Here is a 19,404-nt window from a genome sequence, read left to right on the forward strand (position 1 = left end):
TCCGTTCGCCCCTGGCCTTGCCCTTGCTCCTCCCGCGCCCACCGCAATGCCGGGTCGCGCGCAGCCAAGACCAGTCCGCTGACATCCCGAATGCCCAGTAGCCGACCATTCCCTGCTCGGAGGGATCCGTTCGTTCGTCCCGTTACACAGTCGCGCCGCGCGCGCGTTTACGGGGTCGATGTGGGTGGCAAGATCTCGCCGCCGACTTTCTCCCGCCGCCTTCAGCCGCGCCACGCCTGTTACGCCGCACGGCGCGGTTGCAATATGATAATTTCGACACCTATGCGCCGCCCACAAGCGGTCCGAAGACGACCCGCCCCCAAGACGTGACGCAGGGCAGCGTTCTCTGCGACACCGCTGGACAAACCTTGGATCAAGACGCTGCTGGGCGCTACCGCGCTCACGGCCGATGACTGCCAGCCCGACTAAATGGGCCCACCCCCTCCTCCCCACTCTGCTCTCTGCGTGTAGCCCTCTAGCGACTCCGGTAGAGCGCCTTGGAGCCTGTGTACCGCTCTGGATGCGTCCAACACTGCGTTCTTAGCCGTACCGCGCCGTACCGACTCCCGCTTACTCGGCGCGCCCGACCTCGCCCTTCCCTCGAAGCACTGCCGAACGGTCTCCCATGCGTGCGACACGCCTGGTCTGTGCACATCATTGAAGACCGGGGCTCAGCGATCCCGCGATCTGACAAAATCGCCTTATTCGTCCAATCTGGCCTTAGGCCCCCATACGGCACATACGTAACGTGCGAATGGAGCCTACGCACAACCATCAGGTGAGTGCGATACTTTATTATTACCGCATACATACTCATTCCACCCTCTCACCACGTCTTCGCAAACTGGCGGACCACAAGCGCCACTCCCGGACGGCGCTTTACGGACGTCCATCGTCAACGTCGGGGCTGGGTCGGGTGGGCAAGTCGGGCGAGACGCAGGATGGTGGGGGTGCGAGGGAGGCATCAGTGGGGTAGCACGGCGGTGATCTCGACATCGGCGGCTCGACGCGCTCCCACTCAAGCCCTTCGAAGTCACGGCCACACCGGGTGCGCGCCCCGCTCGCCGTCGTGTCGACTAGGTCGGGCGATCGCATCCACGTGTTCCGCCACATGCATACTACCACCGCGAAGCGCCCCACGGATCCACCTGCCGTCCTGCGCCCTCTTGCCGCCCGCCTGCTCGCATTCCATCATGCCCTCGCCTACCCACACGCTCTCGCCCGCGCGTTCGCCTACCCACATGCATTTGCCCGCCCGCCTGTCCATGCGCGGACCCTCAGGCTCGGTCCCGGCCCGACGTCACAGTATACAGGCAAGAACGGAGCGAGCATACGGTACAGGCTCAATATATTGATAGTCCCGAGGGCCAGTGGCGCGGAGGACTGAGGCTGACAAGGTTTCGGGCGCTAGCAATTCCACTATGATACGTGGAATGGTTCCATAACTAAGTAGGCTGTATATATACAACACCAACTGACTCTGAATCAACCGCTTTGTCGACCCATGCTCATGACGTCGGCTGACGCCTTGAGCTTGAGCCCTGATTGACTGAGCGATGAGTGATGCCCTCAACCAAAAAGCCAGCCTCTACTACTGATGCTCACTGAACGCTGCCGATGAATATTAATCCTCTGTATCGGTTACGGCTTATCGTTCGACTGCTTACATGCCCACGCCCTCTACCCGCAGTTCGTCGAGTGTTGAGAAAAGTGCCATACCCTCCATCCACCGCGCAACGGAACGCTGACTAACCTCCTCCCGCTCAATGGCGTCCAGGCTTGAGTAATACGCTGCTGAAGGCTGGAGGCCTGATCAACCCACCGGAAAATGCGCCCGCAGTGTACTGGGTGATGGAAAACCGCTTCTCGTTCCGCTGGATTCGGTGTTCGAGTGCCGCAGGGTCGCCGATGGCAACATGACGGTCGACCCGGCGGAAACTCTATGACAAGCTTCAGGTCCCATAATACAAGGTGACCGCCCTGTTGAGGGTCGAAATCACCCAGTGCGGAGATAGCGCACCAACCAAACGGCAGGTTGCCGCAGTCGCGATGGTCTAGGGTGCACGTTCTAGGCCCAAAATTGAACGTGGTGCATGCAAAGACGCTCCGTGAAAATTGGGCTGGAGGTGCGGATCGTGCTCCAGCAGGGGCTGCATGTGTGCCACATAGTAGTCGTAAAGTCGCGGGGCCCACGTACGGAATACGCCTTATTGGCCAGCTGGTTAGCGATGCAAATCACTAGCTCACTGCACGGGACCGACGGCTTACCAGATCCGAAGGCAGCCATTCGCTTGACATCCGCATGCTGCAGGAGCCCCTCCAGAATGGCGGCGTTCGAACGCGAATGTACAAGGTTCCCCGGTCGCTGGCAAAGGCATAAGACCGTACGCCCACAAAGGTATGTCATCCACAAACCTTCTGCCCGCCTCCATATGATATGCCTACTGCCAACGCAGCGAAATCCCCGCGCCGATGTGCACGATCCTTGGCCGTCAGCGACAGACTCTCGCGGGCCGCAGCAACGGCAGCCGCTGCACCTGCGTGCACATCGGGCCACTCTGGGCTGTCTGGAGCCCCACAAAGAACCGCGATGACGCGCCCGACATCGTCCGTTATGGGCCGAATCGTGCTGGGGGTAGCTCAGTGCTTGCGCGCCAGCCCAGTGGCAGATACGCACCGTCCATCCCACGGAACGAGCTCGAATCCGAAGGGCGACGCCGCGCCCACTAAGTCCTCCAGGCAAAAGTGTTGACGTGCCGAGCGTCCCTCCCGCCCCCCAGTGTATGCCCCTTGGTGTGGGGAGATTTGAGATTGGAGGGGGGTCTCGATGGGGTGGGCGACGTCGATGTGCCTCCTGATAAGGGGAAGGCGCGGCCGCTGTGTCGCGCTATAGGGCGAAGCGCGCTCCGCCGCCGGCGGCTTCGCTTCTCGCGACTCTGCGCCTTCCGCGCTGTAGCTCCACGTGATGCGGGGGCACTGGCGGGCACTCCGCTCGCATTGCCGCCCTGGGGGCCGATCCGGTGAGCGTCTGCCGCGCCCAGATCGCGCGCGCGGCTCCGCCAGCGGCAGTGCGATGTCGTCTAGGTCGCACTCCTCGTGCTCTGAATCGGCCACTTCGCGCTTCACCGCCGCCATAACCAACGGGGCGAACTGGAAGAGGAGTGGGCTGCCGCAGTCAGCGGCCCGCCTGGGTGGGCCAAATCAGAACGATGGTCGTCTCGGGGTACGGCGGCGTTGACCAAACCGAAGGGCCCCGCCGCGCAGGCGCACCTCCCAGTGCCAGGCGTGGCTCCGCGTAGGTGCGTTCCACGCGGCGTGCAGCCCAACGGCGGCAACGGCGAAGGGCACTCACCATTGATCATGATTTGCGCCGTGCCCGTGGCACGCGAAAACGCAGGCGTTGGGCGGTGGGAGTCCAGGTAACGGCGCAATGCCGGCGCGTTTTATACGGCAGCGCGAGGCCGGTCAGTGATCAACGCGACGCGCCGAGCACGTGCGCGCCCATCGTGTCGGCGCGCTTTAGCATCATGTGATCATACGTGTCCCCGTGCGTTTTTACGTGATCACGCGTCACGGCTCGCCGGGGATTTGCCTTCGGACCCCCACAACGATCACCCCTCGCCCTCCCCCGGCCGCGCCGTGCGGCGATCGCGTACGTATGCACTCTTCTCCACCCGCCCGTTGCCCGACCTGTCGCTGGCACTGCACGATGCTCTAGAGCACGCCGTTTTGGCGTTGACGACGTATGCATTCGCGTCACCTCCACTAAAAATTCTGCGAGGCACGGTAAGCACGTTACTACGTGTCAGCTTCCCATTTTTCTCACTAAACGTAGGATCGTCCCTAGCGACGATATGGATCTGCTGTAGCGCCGTGGCCCACTACAGGTACCGCGCCGCCAGCGTGTTCATGCGGGTCCGCACAAGTCATGCCGAGCAAGTTGGCCAGTAAGCAGGGGTGAGAGGGCTGGCGAGGGCGAAGGCCGGGATAAATTAGAGGAGGGTACGCTTTGGATGGCTGGCCGCTGAGGAGTCCAGCAGGCTGGCGGAGATACGAGCATGTAGGGCGGGTGGGCGAGCCACGGGAAGACGGTCAACTGCGGGAGGGACGGCTGGGGAGAAAGCTCGGCCGACGTCAAGGGCGGGATAGCGCTTCAACTCAAGCCGTCCATCCTCAACTAGTGGCAGGCCGACACACTGGAGAATGCGGCGCTTCGGTCCGACGTGCCCCCGTCCGTGCCGATTCGCGACACATCGTCGTGCTCCTGCGCGGTCGGTTCACGCTGTACGTCTCGATATTGGTGGGCGAACTCCGACATGAAGTGGTTTGACGTCCTTGATGCGGGGAACAGGCTGGTCTTGACGGAACAGGAGGTCCTCCGCAATCCCCAAGCCATCGTCCGGGATGCTGAAGGGCTGGCATTGCATGAGGTACGCATACATGGCATATATACCTAGCCATCGTTCTGCACCACTGCTTCATCGCCCACCTAGGTCGCCCGGAACTCGGTTAGCGTGCCCTCGACCGAGAAATGCGAAGTGTGGTCGAGCCTGCGGAACAGAGTCTCCAAAACAGTGGCAACGAGGTCCGCCGGCAAAGCAGCGACAAACCGTCTTTGTAGTTTGCCTCGACAATGCAACGCCAGACAATTTCGCTCAGTTGCACAATAACTCCCCCTGCAGGACGTACGAACTCAAGGGGGCGGCGTGGAGGTTGGCACCTGCACGAACCGGCGGTACAATCAAGTATGCCCTTGCGAGTTGCTTGCAGGCTATGGCACCGAACCGGTAATTACGCTGATTAGCCGCAAGCCATCGTCTGCTGACGGCTCCGTCGACATCAGCTTCGAGCACGCGGGCGCAGGAGGGGCGCGCGAGTGGGCGGTCGCCACGGTGAGGGGGCGCAGAGGGCGGACAAAGAAGTGGCCCAGAGAGCGATACCACGCAAGAGGACGGGGAGCGTGGACCAGTGGCTGAGTATACGGGCGAGCGAGAGGGGGGGCAGTACTGCAATGTACATTGCTGTAGGTAGCATTATAATCGACGGCAGTTTCCTAGGCAGACCTGCCTGTAGCTGCTCAACTCTGCTCACGCACCGATCAGTGTTTCTCTAGGCGGGTTGGGGCCGGCTGTACTTCAAGGGCGTATCTCAAACGTCTGGCCCAGTCGACCGAGAGCTGCCCGCAGCGTAGTCGTGGACTGCTGCTGCCACGACTTGCTTCGGGCATGTCTGGGTACGGTTCCGGCTGTGGCACAAAGGGACAGCAGCCATCCTGCATTGTCGCCTACTTTCGCCCTGTGGCACAAAGGCCTGGCAGCCATTTATAGGCTGCGCGATGGTTGGGTTTCGTACCCACGGTTCAACATCTACAGGGCATGTCTGCCGCTCAAGCGACGTCCGACCTACCAGGCACCGATGCAACCTTCGAAGCAGAAGTCACCGCAGCGGGGAGAATTCTGCTGTCGGAACTGAACATAACCCTCGATTCAGTGATAGGCTACCTGGTGCGCTCCGTCATGAACATGGTCCCATAGCTCCTTCTGACGACCCGCTGCCCATTGGACCAGAATCCCACTACGCGTGACTGCCATGCGGACTCTGACTCTGACTCTGACTCTGACTCTGACCGGAGGTCTGTCTTTATCCTTGACTGGGATTTATACGTGAGGGACCCTGTGTCTCCTCCGCCACCGCAGCGCGATTTGTGTGTATGTCTTTCATGCAGACGTGCCCCGATATTGAATATATGTCAGAATGCCGGCCTCCGCGTTCGCATACAGTTCGCTCTACGACTCCATGGACTGTTCGTATCGCCCATTTTCCAGGAGAGGCCGTCATTGATGAAAGCCCTACAGCTCATATGCTCAAGTATGGGGGCACATATCGCGGCACGATCCAGGTGCTATTGATAAAGACAGTCGACGTGGGTGATTTGATACACTTTCCTGCATCGGATAGCACAGACCTGATGCTGCTATGTTTCAAGCTCGTGGGCCAACCAGATTTGATGGCGATCAAAGTATACGGCGACGAGCCGCAGGACTGGTGCGCTGAGTGGTGCAAGGACTGCAACGCTGAATACGCCATAGTCTACTTCGAGTGGTGCGCGCGGTGCCAAGTGTGGGAAGCGGGCCGACGCGCACAACGCATGCGACCGGCGCGGAGGCATTCAATTTGATGACCACGGCATGCGTTGCGCGCAACGTCCAAGGGCTGCTGTCAGCGATTCCGTTTTGTTATCCATACCTCCTTCCCCCATGGTCTCTAGCACCACTCGCGTCTGTCGTCTGTTTATTCCGCTGCCTCTGCCGTTGTACAATCATGTAAAATATCTTGTTCTCTAATCTTACTCGTTCACCGACACCATGAGTGCCCCCGAGTCGCGTCCGCGTGCGACTCGGGGTGTCGATATGTTTTCGAATTCGACATAAGGGCGTCGCGGCGCTAATGACGACTTACGTCATCCTCTCACGCCCCTCGACCTCAGCCCGACGACCTGCAGCCCTTCGTGCTACATATGCGGCGCTCAGCGCTCAACGCTCACAGCGTCCACCATCCCGCAGCTGCTGCAGCTCCGTCGCAGCGCCGCCGTCAATGTCCGTCCGAAGCCCTCCCGGAACGAAGGGACCCGCCAGCTGGCGGGTCGAAGCACGGCGGCTTAGCCCGCGAGGACGTCCGCCAGGTCGACATGGGGGTCGACATAGGGTGTCGGCGCGACGAATCCCTGCGGAACGTTGGCAGGATGTCGCCTGTTTGCGGGCGATCTGTAAGTGCGCTCTCTCTGCGTGTTCTAACGCCAAGCTGACCTATATGCAGGAGACTGTCGCCGACGGCGGATTCGCCGCCACCCGAAATCGACCTACAGGGCCAAGACGACGACCACCCCCGCTTCACGCCCTCGACTGTGGACGCTGTCGCCCTCGATGGATAGCAAACACCTTACCACGTACTTGCCGCGCCGGATGCGCTGGCGAAGGCGACGCTTCATGCGAAGGTACCCAACTGCAGCCCGTCCGTCGCCCCCGTCTCGCTCCGGTCGTCCGTTTTGGTTTCGACCATGCGTTGATGACCGGATGGTGAGCTCCCGTTCTCGAGAGCGGTGGAGCGGCCTTACTCAATCCTCGGACCGTCCGATATTCCTATCACGTTCCATCCGGTTGAACGCATCACGGCGCGGACCGCGTACACTGAGCTCCTTGGTAGCTCCTGCGGCCCCGTCAAAACTCGGCAGGCGTTGTCTTTCGTACGACCACTCGGCTTGACGTGACCTGCTGGTTGGCAGCAGGATAGAGCTGAGCCGGCTAGTGACGATGTCTTAGTACTCTTGTACCCCACGTAGCCTTTGCTGGGTATCGTCCCTGGTGACGCGTTCTCATCCTCCGCTTGACAAATCCAGCAGTGTTGTCGTGCACTGGCCACCATCTGGGTGAGGTCGGCCCCGTCGCGCTTCACACATTCCCGAAGCACCCAGGCCGTCCAGGCGAAGGGTCCACTCAGCCAGTGGAACGCGTGCTTTGCGCTCTCCAGTCACACATACATGGCAACCGGGCGCTCTCGACCTGGCGACCTGTCCAGGCGACTGTCTTTCACTCACCGTCGCGTCGCCGTGTCGCCTTACACTGGTTTCACTTCGATGAAACAAGGGGTGCAATGCGTCTCCATCACCGGCGTCGTGTTAACGTTTCTTTTGCAAATCGGCGACCGCACTGCCACGTTCCCCTTCGTCTGCTGACACGTCTGGCCAATGAGCGCCTGCCTTCGCGCAGTGGCTGAGCTCGCGGTCGGCCACTTCCTCAGTTGCTCTTGCATTGTTCAATCCTACCTATTGTGGTCGCGTTACAATGGGCGGTGTGTGTACACGCGGGAAGTGTCTATTCTTCGGATACTGCCTCTTCAGGCGTGAAGTGGTTATGGTCGCTGTCGCTATAAAGTCGTCGATTTCTCGACTTTCTGCACTCGAGTCTCACCTCCCTTGCTTGCTGGTCCCCTTCGAACTTTCATCGCTGTTACTAGTCCGGGTCATGTTCGAACCGAAGAAGCCCGTTGACTTCGAGATTGTCAATACACCTGCTCCTGCGATCGAACTGGAGAGAGATGTACGTTGGATCGTTCGTATATATCAAGTATCATTCGCTTACATGCATTTCCAGACCCCGGACAACATGCGACCGCACTTCGTGGTTCTGAGACATCGATACCTCCCCCGCACACCTGGTGTTGCAAAGTTTGTAATGGACCTTCTGGACCCCTGCGTTTGACTCACGTCCCATTATAGCTACGCCACCGCTGCCGCGCAGCGGATGTGCCAAATTCGCGGTTCAAATGGCTTTCAGTACACTCTCCTCGGGGCCCAGGTATGTGGCTATTACGTGGATATATTCACTTATTAAATCGGCTTTCTGCGCAACTCAAGGAACCGTCGAACCGCCCCAGTGGCAAGTCTGCGGTCTGCCCTCCAGTTCCACAAGATGCCCCTGTGCGTCACGAGAAGCGAGCTACGACACCAAGTGGTGCAGCAGGGTATGTCCCGAGCTCCATATCTATGCTGCCCGCTGCTGAAAGTCGTGCATCCAGCAACGAGGGCGACTCCCATGCGCGCGAAAGCACTCCGTCCCCCGATGACTCGCTACCGACACCGGCGCTGCCCCACGGGTCCGTTCTTCCACGCGGAGTCCAGTATTTTGAACGCAACATGTACAGGCGTACCGAAAAAGTGTGCTGGTACCAGTCCTCTGGCGCGAAACTGATCGCAGCGCCGCCGGACAAGCCAGCTGCCCAAGAAGGGAGTCTCTACATCCATGACCGTGGCGACAAGGAAGATCAGCAGATATGGCTGTGGACCAACGGCAAATGGGTCGCCGTATCGCCCAATTGTGCCCACCCAACTCTCAGCGATTACAGATTGAAACTCACGCCCAACGGTGAGCCACGGTGGGTCACAGCAAAGACGATCACGACGTACGAAGGTCGTCAGAAGAAGCGCCTGCGGGAGCATTCTGTGATCGATCCGCGCTGACCACAGCCATGGACGTACTCTCCGTTTTCGCACCCAGACTGCGTCGTGGGCTTTCCAACTCGTGTTTTCCTTTAGATCCTCCCCTCCGTCTGGTATGCCCTCCATGCCCCATCCGTTTGTTATGCCCTCCATGCCCCCTCCATATTTTATGCCCTTCTATCGTCTAGTCTATGGTACCCTTTGTTTTATCCTCCGTCATACAATCACATTTCTCGCGACGCCATACGAGTGATCATGCGAGCTTGGAGTGATCCCGTGTGAAGCGGAGAAGCGGACCTTTACGGAAGTCGTGCGCAACATGTGGCGGAAACGAGGATGCGCACTGATCTACATCAAGCGCTCCGGCGTCACCAGAGGCCCCCTTCTCTTGCAGCGACAACTCCCTTTCATCTTCAGTGGCTAACGGAGGACACAATATGCTCTACGCTTTTGCTGTAAGTACCCTGGCTCTGCTCATTGCTGAATGTCTGACACTCTCCATAGCGCCGCATCATATTTTTCGTTCTCATCGCCGTACTGTTTGCGGGCGCAGAGATTCTGCTGTGGCACGGATTCCCCAAACCGCATATTCGCGCCCATGTCGATGGAAACGCCATCGCGGGCTCGATTCAGCATAAGATCCTGCAGTCTTTGTACACCAATACTAGCAGACGCGCTGTCTGCTCATTGAGGCCACTCGACCGCCTGAACAAAGAATGCCGCCTTCATCCACCCCCGTTCTCCAAAGAGACCTTTGTGGCATATTATCAATTGGTCACCGACGTTCAAGAGGAGTGGTTGAACGGCCTAGCTGCCCAGGTGCGTAATAAAGCCGTCAGACGTCTCGTTGGGTAACCTTGTTGTGCAGGTGAGGGGCAGGTATGAGCTCGCGCTAGCGGTCTTTACCGCAACGAAGCAGATTTCCCAGTCAAGGGACGGTTTTATCCACGCCGATGACCACTCGAACGGATCCCAGTCGTTGTCTGCTCCAGTGGCTGCGGTTGTCGAGAGTGCAGACACAGCGATCATGAAGCTGGTCGGACTCACTGTCGACATCGAGGCATTACTTCGCGGGTATGCCTATTCCCTCCAGTCTATCAGTGGGACGTGACAATGCTTACGGCTCGCTAGGACTATTGGACTGCGATCCTTGCACATCCGCTTGTTGACATCAATCCGCGATCATGTCGACTCCTCCGCTTCCCGGGTTCCGTACTTCTTTGTCTTTGACATCGACGTGGACAGAGTCCTATCCAATGTCTTCTGGTCTACCTACGACGCTCTCACCCGACCAGGAGACCAACTCCTGCATGACGGGGAGCTCGTCTTATCCTCCTTAGGCAACCTCGCCATGGAGCTCGAGCGGCTGATGAACTCGACCATGGATCACTGCGGTAATGCAGCCCCGCCGAAACGGCCGAGCATTATGGCTAGTCCCTTCCCCTCGTCGCCATCACCTGTGGCATCTCGCCAGCGCGCCAACTGCCAGCACATGGCGCAAACCATCAACCTTGCCGTGGTGGAGATTGAGCGCGGTGTAGAGGACGTCTTAGGCCTCTTGCTGTTCGTGCATGAGGTGGAGAACCTATACGAGATGGTGAACGCCGTAGATGCTCGTCTACGGGCTGGTGAAGCCTTTGAACGCTCGTTCCAGGATCTACTAGAGGATCTCGTTGCTGGCACACCCGCACTTCATATCACCAACGATAACTTGCGCCGACTACATGCCCAGTACACTTTCCTAACCGCTCGTCCTTTGTTCTTTTAACTACGTATGTTGTACTGCTGAATCTCCCCTACCTCACCATCCATTGGCTTCGTCGTGTTGATCACTCTCCTCATGCCACGTTTCTATCATTGATGTCTCCAAAACATGTATATATGCGATTTCTCTGGCTGTACATCGCACTATTGGAGTTCGACCCGCCCGTATGCGCTCACGCGTCCGGCGCGCCGCGGCCGTGCTTACAGATAAGTGCACTTCCACCGGCTTGGCTCGCGCGTATTGACGAAACCCGAGGCGGACTGGGCCGTTCCAGGAGACCCGTCGGGCGGGCAACTCGGGGCCCTAGAACCACGCGGTCCTGCGTAGGCGGAAGGAAGGAAAGAAGCGGGACTCGAGGGAGTCGCAGTTATGGGCGACGCTGAGGGCGAGTATACTCGGTCTCTAGTCGCATCCTCGTCTGGCCGGTAGCTGGGAGCGGGTCTACAAAGGGAGGTCACGAATCTACAGTACGTACGGCGCGCGAGCAGGCGCCGCCGGTCAGTGTGCGAGGACCCAAATTTGAACCTGCTCCGACCCGCGCGCCGTGAAGCGGTGGATCATGCGTAGATCCAGTGCATGTGTGTCCTCTTCCCTTTCTCGGACATGGGTGGCGCGTTTAAACGCCCACACTTGTGCAGACCGGCGTCCGCCGCGTTTCAGCACGTTGTTGGCTTGCTGCAGTCAATGCTACTGTATGCTGAGTTCATCACGACGCTGGCTTACCCCGTTTCACGCCCTCCGCTCCCGCAGCCCTGCATGCGGACTGGACCACTGACTCTGCGTCCTGGTCATGGCTCCTTAGACTACGCGTCCGGGGCCAACTAGTCTCATACCAAGACCCTCCACACGGCACACGTGAGGAGTTTGTGTCGAAGCTACGGGGCCAACAATCTTTTCCGGACACCCTAGTATTGTCCGATTTGGCGCGCGAGTTCCACGTACGGCGACATCCGCGACATAGGGCGACTAGAGACGGCACGTAACAACTTTGGACGGCATAGCGACGATACGGTACATAGGGCGACATGGGATGATATGGGACTCAGACGGCATAGGACGACATGGGACGGCATAGGATGACATTGGACAACATAGGGCGACATGGGACGACATACGACTGCGGTTGGACGACAAGCAAACCCGCGAGACAGCATACCACGAATTCGGCGGGTAGCATCACTCTTCAGGGATGCCCACCTCCGGCGAGCTGCGGTGACGAGCGACCTCCCATTGGCCGGATCCCTCGAGACCAGGACGCACTTTGGCCGCATTCAACCTCTCCAGCCCGCGAGAAAGCACGTCGAGCACTATCTCCGGAGATGGTGCGGTCGCCATACCGCCCTGTGCGACGACTGCCCGTAACTCCTCCACCTCCCGTTGCATGCCCTCCAACGTCGTCTGGATGCTCCTCACGAAGCGTAGCGAGCGTTCGGTGTATTCGCCTACACGATCTAAGAGGCGCATGTTGTAAGCCAGAATGCTCCTTCGTCGTTCGTTGAGTCGCAGAACAGATAGCAGCTGCCCCTGGAATTCATGTTCGGCCATACGCGCTTCTCGTTTCTCGTCCGCAAGAACTGCACCGATGGACACGAGGTCGGCATCGAGGCCGCTGACCTTCATCAGCGAGGCGCCGCTAGCGTACATCAAGTCCCGTAGGACTCTTTCGTAAGTCTGTACGGCCGTGTCGAACACCTGCGAGAATTCCGGAAATTCGCAGATTTCCTCGATACCGGAGCCCAGCGTCGAAATTTTCCGGCAAGCTTTGCCGGAATGCGGCAGCGACGATTGCGGAGGGCTGCGAATGAGGCGGTACATGTGCGCATTGGTCGACGTAATCCTGTCAGGATATGTGAGTGCGGTTCACTCATTGTATGAAGCAGCTCTACTCACTGATCGAATGCCGTCCCGATCTTGGCGGACAGCCGCTGCAAATCACGACTGACGGTGAGTGCGTCTTCGGCGAACTGCTGGATGAGACCGGCCAGTTCTGCATTGTAATCGAGGTCGCTAGAGCGGATGACGTTGATCAAGTCCACCGATAGGACGCGAGCCTCCGTCAAGTCCATAACGATATCCGCATTTCCTCGCGACTCGACCGAGATGGCCTCGAATCCAGCAACCTGCGATTCGATAAGTCGAGGCAGCGCCGCCCACACGGTAGTGTTTCGCTCGGGCTGCTGGCAGAAGTGTGTTGTCGAAATCAAGCTGAACGTGCAAATGATCTTCGAGTCCGCGAGGACCTGGTTGTACAGCGCGAATGCGACGTAGCAGAAAGTGACTACGATCACTGGGAGTTGCATAAACAGGAAAGTCTGACGCATGTTGAGCGGCGATGTCCATGATACAGGGTTCCATGGGACCGTCACTTACCATTCTGTTCGAATGACGGGTGTCAGTGATCGCTCTACTATACTGGCGGAGCCACTGGACTGACCTGCAATGTCCTCGATACTCAGAGTGCCGTTTACGCATGAAGATGGCGGTTGTGGTTGAGAAGAGACTCTCCGATCGCTTGCCTTTGTATGTCGCGTGCACAACGCATGCCTAAATTTCGCAACAAAACCTGGGAGCGATAAGCCCCGCGCGTCCGACACCACAAGTCTTTTTCACGCATAACCTCCCTATGATTATTTCCTTTCACAGAATGTACGCACTTGTCTGACCACGACTCTGTATTAGTTTCAAGCCTTGGATTAGCACAACGCAAGGGTGAGCATCGGCAGGCATGACTGCCTCCTCGTGGGACGCCACTGACCAGCGACACAAAGGGCTTCGAAGGTCAAAAGGATGCTGCGGCTGCCCTCTCTCTCACTCTTGTTCATCGTTCATATCCGCCGTCAGCACTTGTGGTCCCATCCCTAGTTATGCCCAGCCTATCTTTTAATGGAGTAAGTGCCTCAACAGATGTACGCTCTGTAAGGTATTGAACCTCCCTTTATCTCACCTTCAGGATATTCTCCTGCTGTCGGCGTTGTACTACCCAAGCGATGGACTGCTCGAACGATCCGTCCCCGTCGTGACGACGTTCGAAGGAGGGAGGGCCTGGGTCGACGTCGAGCGCATCATGACGCGCGACTTCCAGATCTTCTCCCGGACTATAGCAGTTCGCGACGGCCAGAACAAGCTGCATCGTTTCACGCTGTTCTGGCAGACCCGAACGCACGACAGGCATCCCCGTGCTCTTCGCATCAACGAGCCGGCAAAGGCAGTCGTCCCTGGACATATGTTCCGGGGTGATCTCCTCATCATGCGTATCGGTGTACGCCGTCCATATACGCATCTCACAGACAGCGCGGAGAAGGACTTTGCACGGGCGGCCCTTCGAAAGTACGTACACCCGACATACTTCGCGTCCGGCATGCGCTAATAAGTACGACACCCACCAGATTCCTGATTACCGCGACGCGTATCACGGAGGTGCGCCAGACGAACAACAGCGACATCCGCACGATCCTGCCAGTAGACCTGGACGGGCTTGTCTAATTCCGGCTACTACTGCGTTGCGCGCAACGTCCAAGGGCTGCTGTCAGCGATTCCGTTTTGTTATCCATACCTCCTTCCCCCATGGTCTCTAGCACCACTCGCGTCTGTCGTCTGTTTATTCCGCTGCCTCTGCCGTTGTACAATCATGTAAAATGTCTTGTTCTCTAATCTTACTCGTTCACCGACACCATGAGTGCCCCCGAGTCGCGTCCGCGTGCGACTCGGGGTGTCGATATGTTTTCGAATTCGACATAAGGGCGTCGCGGCGCTAATGACGACTTACGTCATCCTCTCACGCCCCTCGACCTCAGCCCGACGACCTGCAGCCCTTCGTGCTACATATGCGGCGCTCAGCGCTCAACGCTCACAGCGTCCACCATCCCGCAGCTGCTGCAGCTCCGTCGCAGCGCCGCCGTCAATGTCCGTCCGAAGCCCTCCCGGAACGAAGGGACCCGCCAGCTGGCGGGTCGAAGCACGGCGGCTTAGCCCGCGAGGACGTCCGCCAGGTCGACATGGGGGTCGACATAGGGTGTCGGCGCGACGAATCCCTGCGGAACGTTGGCAGGATGTCGCCTGTTTGCGGGCGATCTGTAAGTGCGCTCTCTCTGCGTGTTCTAACGCCAAGCTGACCTATATGCAGGAGACTGTCGCCGACGGCGGATTCGCCGCCACCCGAAATCGACCTACAGGGCCAAGACGACGACCACCCCCGCTTCACGCCTCGACTGTGGACGCTGTCGCCCTCGATGGATAGCAAACACCTTACCACGTACTTGCCGCGCCGGATGCGCTGGCGAAGGCGACGCTTCATGCGAAGGTACCCAACTGCAGCCCGTCCGTCGCCCCCGTCTCGCTCCGGTCGTCCGTTTGGTTTCGACCATGCGTTGATGACCGGATGGTGAGCTCCCGCTCTTGATGAGCGGTAGAGCGAACCTGCTCGGCGAGCCTCAAGTCACGCTGTCGGTGGAGCGGTACCGTAGGAGGGCCATGCTCGGGCGTGAAGAAGAGGTGCGCGGTGTGAAATGGAGTCTTTCATTCGGTACTAACTCGTTTCCTCGATGGACTGCAGGCCCCTTACCACGTACCACGTACCTGCCGCGCCGAATGCGATGGCGAAGGCGACGCCTCGCGCGAAGATATCCGAACTGCAGCCCACACCTCGCCCGCCCATCCGTCGTCCCCGTCTCGCCCCGGTCGTCCGTTTTGGTTTCGACTATGCGTTGATGACCGGGTGGTGAGCTCCTGCCCGTGACGAGCGGTAGAGCGAACCTGCTCGGTCCTTTCTATCTCCCGGTCCCCTTCGTCCCCTTGCTCATGCCTCTGTCGCTCACCGCCCGGCGCGACTGATTACTTTTGCTCTGACGATTCTTCACTTGCGCCAATCCGCCCTAAAATTCCGTGCACGTTCTTCGAGCGCCGAAGCACGCCCGCCTGTCAGGCTCACACACACATCGTCAGGCTCGTTCACTTTTAGCTCGAACGCTTACGGGGGCGGCGCGTCACTTCCTACTGCGTCTTCATACCGGTCACCGTCTCTTCCCTGCATGGTCCTACCGCCTTCTCTTCGACTTCCATCTCTTGTATCTTTGTCTCCCTCTCCCACGTCGGTGTCGGTGTCCATCTCCACGCCTTCCCGTACGTGAGTATTCATCTCGGCATCGATGTTGACTGTGCGTCGGATTGATGTCTGAATGTAACATTGCTCTGCAGGTGTATGATGGCTCTGCGCAGCCAATAATGTCCGACTCGTCCGAGTCTGTGCTACCACCAGCGTACGCCGACTCCCAGGCGTCGGCTTTCGAACAGTCGATCTGTCCGCCACCATACGGCCCTCGACTGTTGTCCAGGCCGTCTACTGTTACCTCTGCACTGTCGCCGATACAGTCACTCAGGCTTGCGAGTTCGCTCGTTGACCTCGCTGCTCCGTACGACGACGACCCCACCCCCGACCCAATCGTACCGCCAAACGACGCCTGCTTTTGGATCCGAACCTAGATGTCCCGCTACACGATGAACTGCTGCCTGAAGTGTGTCCCGCACTGCCATTCGACCTACAAAAGTTGTCGCCAGCACGCTCTCACCTGGGGATCCGGCATTCCTTGGCGGCCTCGACCTCGTAGCTTCACTCTTCAACGCATGGGTGGATGTTTGTTATGCCGCCCCAGTCCTTGAACATAGTGCTCAGCCGGAGAGGACTGCCACATTATTCTCGCCGACTCCGTCGGGCCACCCACGCGTCCTGTGCCCCGCACTGCCCGTCATGTTTCTGCGCTCAGCCCTGGACCAAGGCCAGCGTGGGTACTGTGCCGGGCCGTAATATTTCACCTTCGCTGCCAGCGGCGTGGGCGAGAAACTCGTCGCACGTCGGACTCGGCGCGTCATCGCGTCGTAGTGATTACATACCACTTCTTTTTCTTTTTCTGCTCGTCTCGCTGCATCGCTGAACGCATTTCTCTACGGACACGTACGATACGAATCCCCACTATACTATCGACTCTACCCGCGCGCTTGCGATGAACCAGAAGGCGGAGACGCAGACCATCCGTAGGACACCGCAGAATCGAGTGCCGCACCTGCTGGGGGCCCAGGTCGCGATCGTAATATGTACTGTTCGCAGCTACCAACCTCACGCCGAGTCTACGATCTGCGGTTCGAAGCCGGAAGGGCACTCAAGGGACGTCCGTCGCCCATAAGGGTGTTCATGTGGCTGCTGTACAATAGTTTCCTTTTTCGGTATCATTCCTTCCCGTTGTGTGTGGGTTTGTCGTCGCACGCACGTCTCCTCTCCGACAGCGGCAGGGATGCATTCCTCTGTGAGCAACTCTTGCATAGGTATTACGACCGATTTTCTGACCAACATCCTATCGATCGCAACCGCCATAGTCAGGTGCAAGGTTGGGTCGTGTGATATGGTCAACGCGATGACGTGGCAGTGGCACACCTGGCGTTGTGCTTGGGCAGATCTAGGCACCGCACAATGCAAGTTCTTAGACTTAAGAACGATACGCGGCCCCAATGACATCCTAGGTCTTTACGTCGACTTCACGGCGACACACATAGTAGGCGATCCTGCACGTCCGTGTATTTCTCGTCGTGTCACCGTCGTGTACTAAGGCAGTCCACATTCATTGCAGTGCCTCTATTTGAGCAATGATTCCTCAAGCATTGACGGGTCGCGGTCCCGACTGCTCTAATCGCACTGCGGCAGGCTGCCCTACCAAGACCTTGGATGTCGGCATCGCCCCTTGCGCCACTGAACTCGACCGGATCCCGCAGCTCGCAGCCGGAGCTGTTGTCACCGATCCCGCTGACTCCCGCCCCGCTGCAAATGAAGCGGACGGCGATGTAGCTCTCCTCATTATACCGGGCCCGGGGCCGAAATCGCAGCAAGAAATTGATGCGTTCCTGCAGCCGCTGATGAGCGAGATTTGTCAGCAAGTCTTCGTTCTGTTTTCGCCGGAGGTGTTGCTAATGCTCTATTTGACAGCCACTGATACGGGGACCTCAGGCTGATAAAGGCGGACGATGAGTTAGTCTCCCATCAGTAGGACGTGGGCAAGATAACAAAGAAGCAGGACGGTTCGCGATGCGTCCTACGTACTGTACGTGATTGTTGAGAGTCACAGCGACCCACGGCTGACTAGACGTATTACGATGGAAAGCCTTGAATGTGGTGATAACGAAATGAACGAAATGCGTAGAGGCTGGGGGGTTGATAGAGGCTTGACAAACGTAAATGGAATGGCATGCAGAGGGGCACCATTATAGGAGGTGCGTCGGTGCGGCATGGGATTCAACAGGCGCATCTACGACAATGAGACAGATCTAGTGAGTGCAAATCTAAGCCTCAGTCCGCTCGCGATATGTCGCCACCCTGCACACAGACAGAGGAGGGCTCGTCAGGTACATCTTCAGATCGCCATGAACCTTCTTCTTGACGAAGAGACGGAGGGACCAAAAATCTTCTGTCTACAATGTGATTAAGAATTCTGCGCAAGGGAGTCATTCGTAGCTCTTACCACATGAGGAACTCGCACAACGTAAACTTCCTTCGCCCCTTCCAACTTGTCGTGGTAGTGGTCGTACAAGTAATCTTTGCGGGTAGTCAGGCCTCGTCGCAGACGGATAATTTGGGGCGCACATACTGTAGATAACTGGGTCGAGTTCATGGCTCAGTTCTTCATCATTGTCGACGACATACTGAAAGTCTACGAAGAGCGAACTGCCTTCGTCCGTGTTCCCGTCGTCATGTGCGTCATTCCCTCCCACGGGAGTCCTCACATCTGTACCTTGCCCAACAGTACCACCTTGCTGGTCATATTCGGCGTCCGACTCGTCCTCACCTCGCAGTCGCGCATTGCCACTCAAGTCGTTCTCCGATAGTTGGCCATTGAGTGGCAACGTCGACATGTTGAGCGTACCAGGTAGGTCAAGGGCCTGCGGAGCTCCGTCGTTGTGGGACTGACTATCCACGTTACCATCCCATGGAAGATTCTCGTCGTCGTCCGATTCGCAGACATCGAAGGACAGCCTACTGAAGTCGCCCGACGAGCTTGTCCATTCAATGATGAACGCTGGACCTCCATCTAGCTCAAAGTGGCGCTACGAACAATAATAGGCTATAGCTGGGTTCACGTCATAGTGATTGCCACTCACGATACGAGCACGGACCTCGAGGTAGAGGGCATCCCCCGGCAAGGCGGAGGGGCCCAACACCGCATACGTAAGGATAACCCTCTCGTCAGACACGTCTATGTCATCGAATACAGCGGACATGGTGTGGTGGCGGAATTTTGAGACAGACGTAGTATGCAGATGTGGACGTACTTGAGCCTTGCGAGCGTGGCGACTCGAAATTTTGCGTTGTGCCTTATCTAGTGCATCCCCCCGCCCCAGTCAGAAGAGCTGCCTTTTCTTTTGCTTTTCTTCTGCATCGAGTTAGAGCCATTAATGGCGTTCAATAACGTTAAATGTTAAATGTTAAACGTTAAACGTTAAGCGCTTGCGCGCCTGTGGTCAAAACGCAAGGACGTTACATGTTACACGTACGACGAGTACTACAAGGGCGACCTGCAAGTTGCTGCCCACTCGTTCCCACTGTCTTTTCCTTGCTGTCCCCTGCGACACCGCCGTGTCTCGGGTCGTTCTTGCTCGTCGCACT

At 58.1% G+C, this 19,404-nt stretch overlaps 7 protein-coding genes across 7 annotated transcripts; 4 read left to right on the top strand and 3 right to left on the bottom strand.

The window, feature by feature from the left end:
- Positions 1-1,663: 1,663 nt before the first annotated feature.
- Positions 1,664-3,355, bottom strand: B0H18DRAFT_1086333 (uncharacterized protein; the record flags this gene model as incomplete). Its single annotated transcript, XM_048032023.1, has 4 exons — positions 1,664-1,809; positions 1,929-2,120; positions 2,269-2,365; positions 3,353-3,355. The coding sequence occupies 4 exons, from the start codon at positions 3,353-3,355 to the stop codon at positions 1,664-1,666; spliced, it is 438 nt and encodes a 145-aa protein (XP_047890383.1).
- A 961-nt stretch (positions 3,356-4,316) lies between these two features.
- On the top strand, positions 4,317-6,931 carry B0H18DRAFT_1121795 (uncharacterized protein; the record flags this gene model as incomplete). Its single annotated transcript, XM_048034397.1, has 7 exons — positions 4,317-4,430; positions 4,812-4,892; positions 5,373-5,504; positions 5,568-5,704; positions 5,754-5,803; positions 5,856-6,102; positions 6,817-6,931. The coding sequence occupies 7 exons, from the start codon at positions 4,317-4,319 to the stop codon at positions 6,929-6,931; spliced, it is 876 nt and encodes a 291-aa protein (XP_047890384.1).
- A 1,090-nt stretch (positions 6,932-8,021) lies between these two features.
- On the top strand, positions 8,022-9,016 carry B0H18DRAFT_1121796 (uncharacterized protein; the record flags this gene model as incomplete). The annotated part of the gene is made up of 5 exons (XM_048034398.1): positions 8,022-8,096; positions 8,151-8,224; positions 8,276-8,354; positions 8,414-8,520; positions 8,575-9,016. 5 exons carry the CDS (start codon positions 8,022-8,024, stop codon positions 9,014-9,016), a joined length of 777 nt encoding a protein of 258 aa, XP_047890385.1.
- A 416-nt stretch (positions 9,017-9,432) lies between these two features.
- B0H18DRAFT_1121797 (uncharacterized protein) lies at positions 9,433-10,763 on the top strand (the record flags this gene model as incomplete). The annotated part of the gene is made up of 4 exons (XM_048034399.1): positions 9,433-9,450; positions 9,500-9,814; positions 9,864-10,069; positions 10,127-10,763. 4 exons carry the CDS (start codon positions 9,433-9,435, stop codon positions 10,761-10,763), a joined length of 1,176 nt encoding a protein of 391 aa, XP_047890386.1.
- A 1,173-nt stretch (positions 10,764-11,936) lies between these two features.
- Positions 11,937-13,060, bottom strand: B0H18DRAFT_880843 (uncharacterized protein; the record flags this gene model as incomplete). The annotated part of the gene is made up of 2 exons (XM_048040802.1): positions 11,937-12,597; positions 12,651-13,060. The coding sequence occupies 2 exons, from the start codon at positions 13,058-13,060 to the stop codon at positions 11,937-11,939; spliced, it is 1,071 nt and encodes a 356-aa protein (XP_047890387.1).
- A 564-nt stretch (positions 13,061-13,624) lies between these two features.
- On the top strand, positions 13,625-16,238 carry B0H18DRAFT_1121799 (uncharacterized protein; the record flags this gene model as incomplete). The annotated part of the gene is made up of 8 exons (XM_048034400.1): positions 13,625-13,648; positions 13,711-14,087; positions 14,147-14,219; positions 14,772-14,833; positions 14,884-15,141; positions 15,313-15,439; positions 15,718-15,882; positions 15,954-16,238. The coding sequence occupies 8 exons, from the start codon at positions 13,625-13,627 to the stop codon at positions 16,236-16,238; spliced, it is 1,371 nt and encodes a 456-aa protein (XP_047890388.1).
- Positions 16,239-18,083: 1,845 nt separating this feature from the next.
- On the bottom strand, positions 18,084-19,019 carry B0H18DRAFT_1121800 (uncharacterized protein; the record flags this gene model as incomplete). The annotated part of the gene is made up of 4 exons (XM_048034401.1): positions 18,084-18,212; positions 18,263-18,336; positions 18,389-18,845; positions 18,900-19,019. 4 exons carry the CDS (start codon positions 19,017-19,019, stop codon positions 18,084-18,086), a joined length of 780 nt encoding a protein of 259 aa, XP_047890389.1.
- Positions 19,020-19,404: the final 385 nt, after the last annotated feature.

Source organism: Fomitopsis serialis (assembly GCF_022376445.1).
Source record: "Fomitopsis serialis strain Sig1Antser10 chromosome Unknown B0H18scaffold_66, whole genome shotgun sequence".
NCBI classification, from domain to species: domain Eukaryota; kingdom Fungi; phylum Basidiomycota; class Agaricomycetes; order Polyporales; family Fomitopsidaceae; genus Fomitopsis; species Fomitopsis serialis.